Source organism: Anopheles gambiae, chromosome 2 (assembly GCF_943734735.2).
Source record: "Anopheles gambiae chromosome 2, idAnoGambNW_F1_1, whole genome shotgun sequence".
NCBI lineage: Eukaryota > Metazoa > Arthropoda > Insecta > Diptera > Culicidae > Anopheles > Anopheles gambiae.
This window is the reverse complement of record NC_064601.1, coordinates 41,276,920-41,291,026: the sequence shown is the minus strand read 5'-3', so window position 1 is coordinate 41,291,026 and position 14,107 is coordinate 41,276,920. Positions and strand designations below refer to the sequence as shown.

Here is a 14,107-nt window from a genome sequence, read left to right as displayed (position 1 = left end):
CTATCCGGCCACGAGTGTTTTACCGCATCAATAAATAGCCTCTAGCCGATGAGGCTAGGAAGTAGCTATTTCGGTTGCGCGTGACGCAGTCCCCAATTAGGTACAGTCCCATAAAGATGTTCCGTACTGCGCTAAGCTTGGCCGCCTTCTGGCTGCCATTAATTCTTGCATCTGCTCCGGTGGAAATAGTGGAAAAAGTATCAACCAGTCGTGATGCGCATGATGACAGTCGCTACCTGTTACCGAAAGTGTCGGAACCGATCAATTACAACCTTTTCCTGGACATTACAAACTACGATTTCTACTCGTACAACGGAACGGTAGAGATAACATTTCGCTATACAGGCGATCAGAATCATTTCTATCTGAACAGTGATGGGCTGGTGATCGCGACCGAAAGCATTAAGGTGACCGGGCCGGACGGTACCGATGTACCAGTTGCAAATGTAATATACATGGAGGAGTTTGAGCAAATATATTTTGGCTTCAGAGATCGGCTGCAGACGGGGGAGCAGTACAAGATTGCGATAAGCTTCCTGAATAATATTGGCACTGAACTGAAAGGATTGTACAGAAGTAGCTACAAGGCTGGGAACACAACAAGGTGAGTTACGCATGAGATGGTCTAAACATAGACAAGAGTCGTTGAATAGATGTTGAAAAATACATCTTAAGAGCAGTTATGAAGCTTTTCAACTTGCTGGCAACGCCAATCAGTGCAACCAATATGCCAGTCATCATCTTTTTCATTAGCGTATCTATGTTTATTTATAGTGCTTTATCATGCTTTACTAACGACGTGACGTAATTGTGATGTAAGAAACATTTTACAAACCTTTTATCATATTCTGTAGATATCTTGCTACAACTCATTTCGAGTCCACTTATGCTAGGAGCGTATTTCCGTGCTACGATGAACCATCGTACAAGGCAACGTTCAACGTAAAGATCCGTCATCGGTCCGAGTATAGAGCCCTGTCTAATATGCCAGCAATAAATAGGTATATTAAGCTAGGGTATTCTTCTTTAAAGTTATTATATAGTGATCTAACTGTGCGATCATTCATTTCAGCGTAACGGTAGGAGATTATACGGAAACAACGTTCGACACTACACCTCTAATGTCCACCTATTTGTTGGCTTTTGTCATCTCCGACTTTAAAACGTTATCTCACGAATCCGACCGATTTAGAGTGTTTGCTGCAGTAAGTACTATATCAGGATGAGAGACAAGTTAATAGATTGGAAACATGTTTTTTATTTTATTTTATTTTATTTTATTCAAACAGGAAAGCAAGGTAGCTCACACTGGGTATGCGTTGGAGTTTCTTGGCAACTCGTTACGTACACTCGAAAACTTTTTTGGACGCCAGTATCAGCTGCCGAAAGTAGATCTCATCGCTATACCCGATTTTGCCATGGGCGCCATGGAGAACTGGGGCCTGATAACGTTTCGGGAGCAGTACTTAATCTATGAGGAAGGAGTAACGACCGCCCGTACGAAGCAAAACATTGCTGATCTCATTACGCACGAGCTAACGCACATGTGGTTCGGTAACGAGGTTACTCCCGAGTGGTGGACGTACTTATGGTTGAGCGAAGGCTTTGCTAGATACTTTGAATACTACATAACATCACAGGTAATGAATCCGATTTTTGATAAAATATGTTATTGTACCACATGTTTTTTGTTCAACGACTTTCAGCTCGAGCCTACCTGGAACCTCTGGCAGCAGTTCATCGTGAACAATGTACACTCGGCGCTGTCACAAGACTGTAACAGCAACAATCGAATGATGAGTTACTATGCAACGAATCCGGCGGTACTAAATGACCTGTTTGATTACGTCGTGTACGCAAAGAGTGCTTCCGTTATACGGATGATACAGAACGTGATTGGGTTTGATACCTTCAGGCAGTCTCTTAACGATTACTTACGATCACGAAGTTATCTCACAACGAGGCCGCAGTATCTGTATACCAGCATTGAAAAGTTCCGTACAGTCGATCTTCCGGCCAGTGTTGAGGTCATCTTCGAAAGCTGGGCCAATACGCCAGGCTATCCCGTTGTAACGGTGTCCATCGATCGTACCACACGAACACTCACTGCATCTCAGAAGCGCTTTTGGATGCCGAACGAGATCGATACGCCACCCCAAAACATGTTGTTTTATATTCCCGTGAACTACGGCTCCAATGTACCCACGTCGACCGACTTTGAAGATACAACGCCTACATTCTGGCTGACACCGCAGGATCCTACTGCAACCGTTACCCTTGAGGCGGGAGTCGAGTGGGTCGTAGTCAACAAACAGCAGACGGGGTACTATCGTGTGAACTACGACGATGAAAGCTGGCATAAACTGATTGAGGTACTAAATAGTGATCAGTTTGAGGATCAGCTGCCCGTAATCAATCGAGCACAGCTAGTAGACGATGTGGCCAACCTTGCTCGGGCAGGTGAAGTGGGATACGATGTAGCACTGTCCCTGATGCAGTATCTGGAGCGTGAAACGGAATACATCCCATGGGCCACAGCGTACAATGCGTTGCTGTATCTAGATCGGATGTTCTCTAGCCACGAAGAATACAGTCGGTTTGAAACTTTCCTACGTACCATCACAGGTTGCATGTATGAAAACATTCTACTAACTGGCCCGATGGATCAAATCAGCCGACTACATCGCGGGAATACCGTGTACTTAGCATGCTACTCTGGCGTGAAGAAATGTTTGGATGACGCGCACGCACTAGCCAATAAAGCTGTCCAGGATTCATCGTTCACCATACCTGAAGAAGTACAAGCGTCAGTGTTCTGTGCTTTGCACAAGTATCCAAGCGCAACACTCAACGCCCAGACCGATTTATTTGAAAAATATGTGACATCAGCCAACAGTCCCGAGGATTTGGATATGATTAACCGGTTCCTGGCTAGCGTGGGTTGCGCTCGTAACGAAACTATTATGGAATATTACCTCACGCTATTGGCATATAATTATCCGGGGCTTCCCGTGACGGCCGGACAAAGGAGTCAAATCTATCTCGGGCTAATCAACGGTAGCCCTGGAACGCGCCAGGCCGCATTGCAGTACTTGTACGAGCATTTTTCGACCGTCACATACTTGCTGACCTCCGTGACCCCGATCTTCACTGAGTTGGGCAATCGTATCAATACGCGATTACAGCACGAAGTGGTACGTTATCTCGACGCCCTTGGCATCTTATAGTCATCTAAGTTTATTGAAATGTTTTTTTTTTTTATTGTTTGATCTACTTTTCCTGTAGCTTAAAAACATTGTGGACGAGTACAGACACATGTTAACAACGGCAGCGAAAGCCGCCGCAGATGCAGCCCTTGTGAAAGCCGAACAAAACATTCGCTGGATAGAGAAACACGCTGAAAGCATCACTTCCTGGTTGGTGGAGCAGGACTATGAGGGAACTACAGCGCAGCCACCCGATGGTGGAGCTGTTGCCTATTCCGTAGGTATAGCTGTTGCATTCGGATGTGCAATTTTGCAGATTTTGTCAAATATGTTGATTCGTTAAAAATGTTATTCAACGTGTAAATAAACTATTCTGTAACAGCACCGCCAATCATATGATGATATTCTTCCCTTTCCTTATTAAATCGTTTAGTTTACGACAGCTTGTTGCGCCTCAACAGTAATAATATTTTTTATCCACCCATAGTACTCACTAATTCGTTGGTAAATATGGTAAAATGTGTTTCTATCCTCCTCGTCGCCATCGGTTTGTCGAGCTATACGACCCGAACCATACATTCCCACCAGATAGGTCACTTGATATTCGTTGACTCCCTGTGCAAAATGGCTTACTAGGACATTACCGGCATCCTCTTGGAAGAATACAGAACGCTGATAGTACTTTCTGTCGTGCTCCACACACAACTGCAGGCCGGTCACATTAGAACCGGGATCCATTCTCAGGCATGCCTCGTTGTACAGTGGAAAACCGTTCTGATGATGCTTTACTTTTTCTTTTCCTTCAATGTACACTTCCTCCAATCTCAAAGGTGTATGTGTTTGGTTATGCCATAAACATGCAGGGATAGTTTCATTGTTGACCGTAGCCACCGTAGCTAGCTTCAACAGTATCAGATTAAACTCTGTCGATACGTTGCTGTACTCCGGGTGCATGAATGTGCGCTGGATAGCGATAGTTTGCAGCGTACTATTGCCCAACACAACCGTAACGTTATCCTGGGCTATGCTTTGATAGCAAGAAGCAGTAGTTAGGACGAATTGCTTAGCTACCAGCGTACCGTTGCACGATCGTTCGCCACTGCCTTGGATAAAAGCCTGTGGATGGAACGTTGGGCGAATGAGCAGAATGTTCACAATCCACACAAAGCAGAATACTTACCATGTACGGATAGGTTGGGAAGTTATCCACATCGTAGGGAGACTTGTTTTTCCTAAACTCATGGTACAGATGCTTACAACTGTCAATCTCCTCGATCGCTTGCGATAGTTGCTCACGATGTTCCTCGTCTCGTAACACATTCTCAGCCGTGCAGCACACAACCATCTCATTCTGCTTGCCAAACGAGCAGGAAGACGATGGGCTAACTGGCTTACCCTGCTTAGCTTCCTGGTCAAGCTTCGGACAGTATCGCAGACTGACACAGGTACCTTCAGCTCCGTTGTCATTCTGACAGCGATCTCCATAGTACTTGGTATCGTCTTCGTAGTGAACTAAAAACGGGAACACGCGAATAAATCCCTGGATCTGTATAAAATTTTCAAATTTCTTACCTTTAGTTGCATGAACAATACTATCGATCCACTGCACGTACGGAGCTATTTTGGTGTACACGGTCGGCAGATTAAAGCCACAATTTTCTCCCTTGCTGTTGATCGCGAAGATGTAGTCGAAATAACGACCAAGCGCGTACAGGGATCGAGACATGGCAGATCCAACGCTGTTGTGGCAACTGTTTGGGGATAGCGCCGTTGGGAATCCGGCACAGAACTGATGTTGTGGCACCTTGTCCAAGCACTCGTCGTACACATTGGCCGTAGCGAAGAACTGATTCGTGCGAACGGACTCATCGTCGCTTTCGTTAAAAGGCACATATCCATTCGTTTGGTACTCATCGACTGGCAGCTTGTCCCACGGCCAGATACATGCTGGCAGAACCGTTTTGTTAAATCTGTAATCGCAATTTTTGAACAATGTTTAAACATTTTGCCATTTTGATTTTTGGTCGCGGTTAGTGCTTACGTGTAAAGAGGCTTCACTATTTCCAGCAGCGCAACATCATTCGCTAGGGTAGCTGCATCAAACTCTGGGTGATAGTGTATTTTTTTTGCTTCGGTTCGAACCCGAATCGAGTTCTCTTGCACCGGGTAGTAAACATTATACTGACCCATTTCAATGGTATAGCCATCGCTATAAGGTATAAATTGTAAGAAAATATTAGCAAAAAAAGGCAAGCCTCAATCGCTACGAACTGCTGATACACTTACACTTCATATTGTCGCAAGCAGTTGGCAGCAGTTAGAACAAATTTTGGTGCTATAAGCGATCCATAGCAGTGACGCTTCGATCCCGTTTCGGCTGTTTTCGGAACGATACGTACTTTGTATTGCTCGATGTGGGTGTTCGACAATCGACTCTTGGAGTATTGGACCTGCTCGAAATTATCGCTCCTAGAAGCCATCGAGTCCTCGTAGTCACGGAAATCGCTATACTTCGAGGTACATTCTATAAGATAAGCGTGAAAGTAGAATTTCATTCGAATCATGGTTTGATTGTGTTCCATTACTTACCTGATGGTAGAATTTTGTATCCAAGCACTTCTTCCATCCAGGGAATGTAGTTTAACACAGGTAAAGCTAAACCTTCATCGTCCGATCCGAAGGTGAACACGAACGGATGCATACGATACTTAGCAATGGCACGGGTTTGTAGTACTCCACTCGTTTTGAGCAGAGCCAATAAACATTCTTTACGATTTTGGAAAGTACATTTGGTTTCCTCCAGCTTCAAGCTACCATTAGATGCTACAGGTAAAAGGCAAGCAAATTTGTATTCATTTCTTTGTTTGTTGTCTGCATACCTTATTTAATCTCATTCTTACCAAGGTCTATTAGTTGAATCTTTTCGAATCCATCCTCAAACGAAGTGTCCCAAAAACATGCAGGTACTGCTAAACGTGTAATACTGAAAGAGATCAAATGTACCATACGAAACATTAATTATAAAATAATTTTCATATTTTCAAATGCTGCTAACCACTTACGTGATGGATTCGTTCAGCCGAAGCAGCGTTACATTATACTCGGGGTGAGGAAACTGTTCGATCGCGCTAATCAAGGGCAGTGTTTCATTGGTAAGTTTAATCTCTGGCAGTGTACCCTCCTCCGACGACGTACAGTCCGCCGTAGTTAGAACGTGCGATTCGTCCACGATCAGGCCGACACAAGTCACCTCTCCGTACTGTACTCGTACCGTGTGGCTGTACGTTTTGTCAACGTAACGATCGGCGAATATTGAGCTGGCCAAAGCGAATCCTCCGTGCTGGTAGATGGTGTATGGACAATCTGTGTGATAAAAAGGTGGAGAGGATGTTGTGTTAGCAGTCACAAATTGCACCTATCGCGTAGAAACTCGTTCTAACGTAATTAAACAGTGTGATTTGGAAATTCCATGCAAGCAGCAAACAACGACGTTAAGCTATTAGTATGCACATTACCTTTAACACTGCGTTCCACATTTGGTACGAGCTTATCTAACGCTTCAAGCTCAGATGCTCTCTCGGGAAAGAGGTAGCCGGAAGCTGTTTGGGGTGAAAAGAAATTATTTACCAAGTGTCGTTCCACATTTTCACTGTTCTCTCTCCTTAGTTCAAAACTTGTTTTTGCATGTCGTTTTTTTTTGGATATTCGTTTATTGGGTTTCACTTTTCGTACCTCCAACCAGACAACACACCACTGCTATGGCACGATACACTGTGGAATGGCATCGAAGCTCGCCCATTGTGAAGTATATTGAAGATCGACAAAATCAATATGATCCCGCAAACAACTGACGGTAGCTACGGTTACCGGCAGACTGCCAGAGGTTCCTTTAAATACGAGATTAGCACCTTCGCACGCTTTCGAGCAGTTTTTAAGAAAAAACCTGATCTTGGGTATTTCTAGCAACAGGGGTTTTGCCCTGTTCGCTGTGGTCACACAGTTCACCACCACATTGCCGCGAGACGAGCACAACGACTGCTTTCGTGCAGTGTACGGCAAAAGGTCTTGGAAGCTGAACGTTCTATCGTTCGGTCGCGTAAACGAAAGGGGAGAAAACGTAAACATAGCGTATGGGAATTGGAGGGCATAGTGGGGACTCTTTTTGTTGGTGTTTGTGATGCTGCATCATAATAGATGCACGACCGATCGATGTATAATCAAAACAAACAGCAGTACGAGACCGGCTTTAATCAGTGCGTCGATGCGAAGCGCGATCGCTTCGAATGATCTTGAAAGAGACGGAAGAGAAGCGAGTTCATCCGCACTAAACTAGTTTGTAGGAACTTCCCCGAAAAGCTTTTAATCAGAATCATGAATAACCTTGAAGGTGTGGTAAAAAATGGGTTGTAAATAATTCTCAAGATGATAATTAATTAAAAACATAGTTGCTTATTAAACGTTATATTTTTCCTGCATTTTAAATTTTTAAATGGTATGAATTGATTGTCTTCACATATCCTGTGCCATCAGATAGAGCTGAGCCCTGATCCATGGGTAGTACTCGCTTACTCGTGTATAAATCGCCGGACGATGCTGAGCACACTGGGCACCGTTGCTGTAGATGCCGACCACGAAGTTTACCGGGCGCCAGTCTGACGTCATGTACACCGTTCCGTACAGTCCGGTGCCTGATTCTGCACAAGCCGTTGGCTCATCGCCACAGTAGGAAATGTCCGTATCGGGCAGTACGCATGCCTCCGTTAGCGTAAGGTTGGAATAGTACTTCAGACGACAGTCGATGTAGTACAGTGGGTTCACCGTATCAGCGATGATGGCGTCCGAGACGGCATCGTACCCGGTTGAGATGAGCTGGGCAGGCATTCGATCCTTTTCGGGCCACATACAGGCCGGTACAGTGTGCTCGGTAATCGCGACCGGTGCGTCGAGTGCTAGCAAGGCGATGTTATAGTGATTAGTGTGATGATCAAACATCGGATGAACCACAGTGGACACGACGCTACGTGTTTGGTTGAACCATTCGTCCTTTCCGGTAGTCCCCAGCTGTACCGTAATTGTCTTAGACTTGACGCTGCAAAACGGGGATTTAAATTAACGTCGTGAAGGAAGGGGTCTTTGGAACTTCCAACTCACCGTAACACGCACTGGGCCGCGGTCAGTACGAACTGCTTCGCGATCAGTGTTCCGACACATTCCACCTTGCCCTCGTCGCCCAGTATAAGCGCAAGTTGCGAGTGAAGCTGCTGCTCCTTGGTCGTGCGGCGGTGCACTTCGTACAGCTCGTGGCAGTGCTCAATCTCACGCCGGATGCTCTGCAGCTTTGCCTGCTTGTCGTCTGCCTTCAGCATGTCGTCGGGCGTGCAGCAGTTGAGCACATCGCCCCCTTCGAAACCGCACTGCTGGAGGGCGGCCAAATTGCGCCCCTTGCCCTTCAGCTGCCGGTAGACCTGGGGGCAGGCTTCGAGGCGCAGGCAAACACCTTCCTTATCGTCTTTCGTGATACACTTTTCACCCAGTCCGGCGTCCGGGATCGCGAACAAAATTCGGTCCAGCGCAATCACATCGCGAATCCAGTCGGCGTACAGTGACACCGGCACCAGCTGCTGCTCCTCGTTGCAGAACAAGCTGACCACCATCGGGTGCATGGAGTATTTGTCCATATCACGTATTTGCAACAGGCTGCCCGTTGGGTTCTTGGGTGGAGCAATGGCAAGCATAGCAAGAGCAAATGAAGGTGAATGTTTGAGACGTATTTGGAATGAGCCTTTTTCGAGGCGACAATCAAACAACACTTACCCTTTCGCACCATTGGGCAAAGGTTGTTTTGAGGCAATCTTCCTGCGTCGATGCCAAGCAGACGGTCGTATTTTGAATGAGATTTCCAAGCTTAGTACCTGGAAATGTAAGAATGAAAGAGAATATTTGTTAAAATGTTACACATCTCGCTGTAAAGAGCAGAAATTACCGAAAGCGATATCTTGCACTTTGGAGTAGGAGATAACATTATCCTTTGGCCAGAGACAGGCGGCCGTGTTTTCCTGGGGCAGTCTGTATCTAAAGATGAGAATCAGTACCGTTTGGCATCAATTTAAATCACACCAAAAAAGTCGCATTCAAACATACTCGGTTGTTCCATTAATTCGCAACAGAATTGGCGCCTTTCCGCTGGTCACGTTCAGTGCCTTGTAGTTGGGATATACCAACCGATCGGCGATCGGTAGATTGAAGTTGTTTTGCAGCTGCACCTGAACCGATTTCCAGTCTTCCGGCACACATTCTGCGGTCGATAGTAGATAGTAGTCGTTTATCAACACTCCCAGACAGGTGCTGCTGTCATTTTTCTTGATGAGCGCAACGTGACAATAGTCGCTGTACACCGTCCGGAGATACTTCAAGGGACACTCTTAAACATATAAACATTAGGAACAAAAATGGTAACCCTAACGATATTTTACACATCACTCGAAAACTCACCATCGATCTCAATGTGCTCGTAGGTCATAAAGCGGTTCCTAAAGTCTTGCAGCATCGATCGTCCATCGTACTCCTGAGGATTGGCTGTGGATGAAGAATGAGCAATGAATCATAGAGGAGTAAATTGCGCATAAGGCCAACGAATTGCTGTACTTACAACTTTGCGCTGCGCTAATGATCACCAACACCAGTAGCGCTGCTAACCAACCCCACCGATACACGCGGCTCATGTTACTCTCGCTAAGCCGTGCTGGAATAAAACTTGTTCCCTCAACAACTGACTGGATTAGACTGCGCTGAACGACGATTCGATTCTACAGCGGGCCACCTTGTCTTCTTTCGCCCGAACAACTTATCGCTCCAAAGTTCCCCATCCAAGGTGTATCCCAATATTCATCCCTACCACAAAGCGTGGACCTGTGTGAACCCCACGCTGAGCGAACGGTCGCTGTGATTCTAACTGAAAAAACAAACAAAACGGAATACAGAAAATATAATCGGACCTGCGTGAATGATGATAATATTTCAAGTGTTATGGACCATACTGGGCTGCAGCTGGATGAGCGAAGTGATATAGAATGCAAATAAAAAGTTATTAAAATAAAGGGGTTCAGCATCTTTGTTTTGTTGGATATATCTGGAAATCCCTAATCGGCTACGGATTTCCCCAAAATGTCATTTCTTTATTCAATAGCATTAATTACTTTAGTATGCAAGAGATCTTTAATCGGTTTTATAATTCGCGTTGTTTAACTGATATTTGTTGAATGTAAGTCAATTAAGTTTTTTTATTTATACAAAGCAATCTTTTCTTTCAAACAAAGTTTTATTTTTAATTGCAAAATATTTTTAATTTACTAATAACACATTTTCATGTTTTCATGAATTTTTTATAATGGAACATTTAAATTGAGCATAAACATAAACTCAAGAATGTGAGAGCAAAGTCAGCCAATACATAGTAATAGAGATAAAGCACAGATTAGCAAGAGTAGAAAAACGTGTTATGTAAATAATTCAACAAATTAAGATAAAAATGCAATAGCATTTTAAAGTAAGCATTAAGCCATTAAAATTGGTATTTTTAATTTTGACCATTAACTTATTTGTATTGATACTTTATTATTATTAAACAACATTTTTGTAGCTCAAATAAAAAATAAATAAAATAAATAAATCAATCTGAAAGTCAATACGATTAAAATAAAACATTGCATTTCTTTCCTAGCTTTCCCTCTTACATCTGTTGACAACATAACAACATGTTTATGCTGAATGATCTCGCAGCATAACATACCCGGCTAAAGCCGATTCGTTTGTTTGCTCCGTAGAGTTGAGCACTTGAAGTAGCATTTAAGGCCATGCTTGAAAACACCAACACCCAGTAAAAACACGCACCGCAATATACATCACCCAAGGCTAGCCGTCTTGTGACTTATCAGCCGTTTGGCGTACAGATTTCGCATACGCGTCATGCCCTTGTTGTGTGTGAGTGTGTGTGTTGGTGCCGTATCGTAAACAGTGTCCATCTGACCGGCCCCTAAGCTTCGTACAAACGGCCTGTACAGCCCAGTGTAGCAAGTGCCAGTGCCGGTGAACGGTGCCAGTGTCGTCTATTGCCCAGGAACACCACACTACAAAGTGCGAACTCATCATGTACGCTTCGGTAGAAACGGGTGGTGATAATGGTACCGCGGACCATGTGCGTGTGGTCGATTTTCGCTCTGACACGATCAGCGTGCCGACACCGAGCATGCGCCAAGCCATGTTCACCGCCGTGGTGGGCGACGACGTGTATGGGGAGGATCCGACCGTGCGCCAGCTGGAGCAACGATCGGCCGCCCTGTTCGGCAAGGAGGCGGCACTGTTTGTGCCGTCCGGCACGATGGCCAATCTGTTGGCGAGTAAGTGCAAGTGATTTAAATTGAACGAAATTGAATAATAAGTTGCCCATAATAGCACTTTTGGGGGTTTTATAGGGAAAGTTAGCTAAACAAATTTGAAACAAATAGCGTTAGTTAAGCATTCCATAGGGAACACTTGGTACGTTGGGATATATTGATGTGTTTAATAAGAAACTGAACACAAATAGTTTCATAGACAATATTGCTAACAACATGTGCCAGATATGATTGTTCATTTAATCTGTGGCATTGATAAATTGCGAGCAGAATTGAATTGTCGGTAGATTTTGGGCTGCAATGGTGGCTTGTTTCTATGCTGTAATCATTTTCGTTATCTCAAGTCAATAAGACAATGATGATGCTTCCATGCGTTTAATTAGAACAATTGGAGTTAAATACAGTAAATCCTCTAGGGTGTTAATGTTAATTAGAACAATTGGAGTTAAATACAGCAAATCTTCAAGGGTGTAGATACTAAAGTATAGTATATTTTGAAAATACAACATACAAAATTGTACAAATTTATGTACGGTACAGTTTGGATTCGATACACTTGGAATTGCTCAACATAAACATTAATAATAGCAAAACGTGAATCCTATGTAGATGAAATGCAAATGTAACTACGAACTAATGATTATTGGTTCGAATAAGGGGAAAAAGCAACCATTTTAGCAGAAAAAAGAGTAGCATGTTGTTTGCGAGCATTACTTTGCCATCCATTCGTTATTTTGCCCATGATATGCAGAACTGATTGTCGATTTCAATAATTGCTATCAGTGGATGCAGGTTCTAGGAAGGAAAATGAGCGAGTAAATATACCTGGCAAAGAGCCTTGTAGGGATTACGAACTGTAGTTTGCAGAACACTGCACTAGGTCGTTCTAACGCCCATCTAAATGATTATCGATTCTAACAATTGCTTTGAGGCGATTTTACCACTCTATTCAGGTTATCTAGTATTTGTTGTGTGCAAATAAACGAGAATGAAGGTTTAAATCGGCTCTTAGCTGCCTAGATGGCGGGTTGTTCACTCCTAATAATGAAGAATGGATACGTTTTTTGTTACGTTTAAAAAACTGATTAGTTTACGTTTAATTAAAAGTTAATTTAAAAAAAGAGAACCCCAATAACTTCTTTTCATTTGTTAGGGATTTATTTCTTAACAGAAAGACAGAAAGTGTTTCGAACCGTTTGAATTGCTCAGTCAGTGATTTAAATTGAGCTATTTGCTAGCTTTTCCAACAATAAATTATACCATTTTGTTTTGCCTCCTTTCCCTTTTCCCAGTGATGGTTCACTGCTCGCGCCGCGGCACGGAAGCCATCGTGGGCGATATCGCGCACGGGTTTCTCTACGAGCAGGGCGGCGCGGCACAGATCGCGGGCGTGCTGCTGAACACGATCAAAAACAACCCCGACGGGACGTTCTGTTTGAACGAGCTAGTGCGCAAGTTCCGCGGCTTTGACGTTCACGAGCCGAACACGGTGCTGGTGATGGTGGAGAATACGCACAACATATGCGGAGGCAAGGTGCTTCCGTTGGATTGGCTCGAGAAGCTCGCCGCGATCTGTCGCGAGAAGGGTGCCAAGGTGCACATGGATGGGGCCCGCGTATTTAATGCCGCCAGCTACCTGAACTTGCCCGTTTCGCGCATCGTGCGGGACGTTGATTCGGTGTGTTTCTGCCTGAGCAAGGGACTGGCCTGTCCCGTTGGATCCATCCTGCTCGGAACGAAGGAGTTTATCAAGGAGTATGTGCCGGTGTGTGTGTTGGAAATGGCAGCAATGATAATGATCTGAATTCTTTCATTTTTAGGGCACATCGTTTGCGGAAAGCTTTGGGTGGTGGAATGCGCCAGGTTGGATTTCTGGCTGCCGCTGGACTGTGTGCGTTGGATGAGATCGTTCCCAAGCTGAAGGATGACCATGCCCGCACGAGACGGGTCGCGGAAGCCATCGATCAGATGGGTAGTCCTATATTCAAGGTAGATTTGGCAAATCTGCACACCAACATCCTGATGGTGGAGATCCTGAGTAAGCAGGTACACTCGAGCGATTTCGCCCATCGGTTGGCCACCGTGGCACCGGGCGAAATGGAAGCGGGTGTGGTCGATGCGGATGGCAAGGGCATTGCGGTGAAGGTGAGTGCACGCGATTGGACGTTCGCGCGCATCGTCATCTACACCAACATTACGGATGAGGACGTCGAGTTGGCTATCAAAAAGATTCGCTATGTCGTGGCAGAATATGAAAAAGAGTTGTAAAAGCAGTGATGTAGACTGTTGACGGTGTTCATGTTTAGAGCGATGGGAAAATAAATTTGCAAATAGGAACGCTAATCTGTGTCCAAGATGATGGGTTGGTAAACATGGATTACCTCGATTGGTCTGTTTACAGTTCAGCACGACGGTGCTGAAATGGTAAGATTGCCAAGAGATCGCCCGTAAATACAGTCCCTGGTTGAAACGTCTATTTTGAATTAGCTGCACCTCTTATTTTTTTCA

The 14,107-nt window shown here is 44.6% G+C and overlaps 4 protein-coding genes across 4 annotated transcripts; 2 read left to right on the top strand and 2 right to left on the bottom strand.

The window, feature by feature from the left end:
• The first annotated feature begins 64 nt into the window (after positions 1-64).
• LOC3290884 (aminopeptidase N-like) lies at positions 65-3,597 on the top strand. The gene is made up of 6 exons (XM_061647405.1): positions 65-604; positions 855-1,001; positions 1,073-1,205; positions 1,290-1,640; positions 1,707-3,194; positions 3,286-3,597. Exons 1-6 carry the CDS (start codon positions 117-119, stop codon positions 3,547-3,549), a joined length of 2,871 nt encoding a protein of 956 aa, XP_061503389.1. The 5' UTR covers positions 65-116; the 3' UTR covers positions 3,550-3,597.
• Positions 3,536-7,279, bottom strand: LOC1274366 (uncharacterized). Its single transcript, XM_061647408.1, has 10 exons — positions 6,939-7,279; positions 6,722-6,805; positions 6,269-6,569; positions 6,107-6,189; positions 5,796-6,029; positions 5,493-5,730; positions 5,248-5,415; positions 4,779-5,176; positions 4,387-4,718; positions 3,536-4,322 (listed from the first exon to the last, which is right to left on the bottom strand). Exons 1-10 carry the CDS (start codon positions 7,003-7,005, stop codon positions 3,636-3,638), a joined length of 2,592 nt encoding a protein of 863 aa, XP_061503392.1. The 5' UTR covers positions 7,006-7,279; the 3' UTR covers positions 3,536-3,635.
• Positions 7,280-7,651: 372 nt separating this feature from the next.
• Positions 7,652-10,229, bottom strand: LOC1274364 (uncharacterized). The gene is made up of 7 exons (XM_061647409.1): positions 9,856-10,229; positions 9,699-9,782; positions 9,348-9,627; positions 9,190-9,278; positions 9,021-9,118; positions 8,358-8,917; positions 7,652-8,295 (listed from the first exon to the last, which is right to left on the bottom strand). Exons 1-7 carry the CDS (start codon positions 9,926-9,928, stop codon positions 7,716-7,718), a joined length of 1,764 nt encoding a protein of 587 aa, XP_061503393.1. The 5' UTR covers positions 9,929-10,229; the 3' UTR covers positions 7,652-7,715.
• An 850-nt stretch (positions 10,230-11,079) lies between these two features.
• Positions 11,080-13,942, top strand: LOC1274363 (uncharacterized). Its single transcript, XM_313472.6, has 3 exons — positions 11,080-11,602; positions 12,892-13,354; positions 13,420-13,942. The coding sequence occupies exons 1-3, from the start codon at positions 11,353-11,355 to the stop codon at positions 13,865-13,867; spliced, it is 1,161 nt and encodes a 386-aa protein (XP_313472.4). The 5' UTR covers positions 11,080-11,352; the 3' UTR covers positions 13,868-13,942.
• Positions 13,943-14,107: the final 165 nt, after the last annotated feature.

Bases quoted from the DNA above. Each gene is read 5' to 3' on its own strand.
- LOC3290884 (XM_061647405.1), top strand. From the start codon at position 117: ATGTTCCGTACTGCGCTAAGCTTGGCCGCCTTCTGGCTGCCATTAATT. The intron at 605-854 runs GTGAGTTACGCA...CATATTCTGTAG, and splicing joins AAGGCTGGGAACACAACAAG to ATATCTTGCTACAACTCATT. The intron at 1,002-1,072 runs GTATATTAAGCT...CATTCATTTCAG, and splicing joins AATATGCCAGCAATAAATAG to CGTAACGGTAGGAGATTATA.
- LOC1274366 (XM_061647408.1), bottom strand. From the start codon at position 7,005: ATGGGCGAGCTTCGATGCCATTCCACAGTGTATCGTGCCATAGCAGTG. The intron at 6,570-6,721 runs GTAATGTGCATA...TTTATCACACAG, and splicing joins TGTGGAACGCAGTGTTAAAG to ATTGTCCATACACCATCTAC. The intron at 4,719-4,778 runs GTAAGAAATTTG...TCCCGTTTTTAG, and splicing joins TATTGTTCATGCAACTAAAG to TTCACTACGAAGACGATACC.
- LOC1274364 (XM_061647409.1), bottom strand. From the start codon at position 9,928: ATGAGCCGCGTGTATCGGTGGGGTTGGTTAGCAGCGCTACTGGTGTTG. The intron at 9,119-9,189 runs GTAATTTCTGCT...TTACATTTCCAG, and splicing joins AGTGCAAGATATCGCTTTCG to GTACTAAGCTTGGAAATCTC. The intron at 8,918-9,020 runs GTAAGTGTTGTT...GCTCCACCCAAG, and splicing joins TTGCCCAATGGTGCGAAAGG to AACCCAACGGGCAGCCTGTT.
- LOC1274363 (XM_313472.6), top strand. From the start codon at position 11,353: ATGTACGCTTCGGTAGAAACGGGTGGTGATAATGGTACCGCGGACCAT. The intron at 11,603-12,891 runs GTAAGTGCAAGT...CCCTTTTCCCAG, and splicing joins GATGGCCAATCTGTTGGCGA to TGATGGTTCACTGCTCGCGC. The intron at 13,355-13,419 runs GTATGTGCCGGT...TTTCATTTTTAG, and splicing joins ACGAAGGAGTTTATCAAGGA to GGCACATCGTTTGCGGAAAG.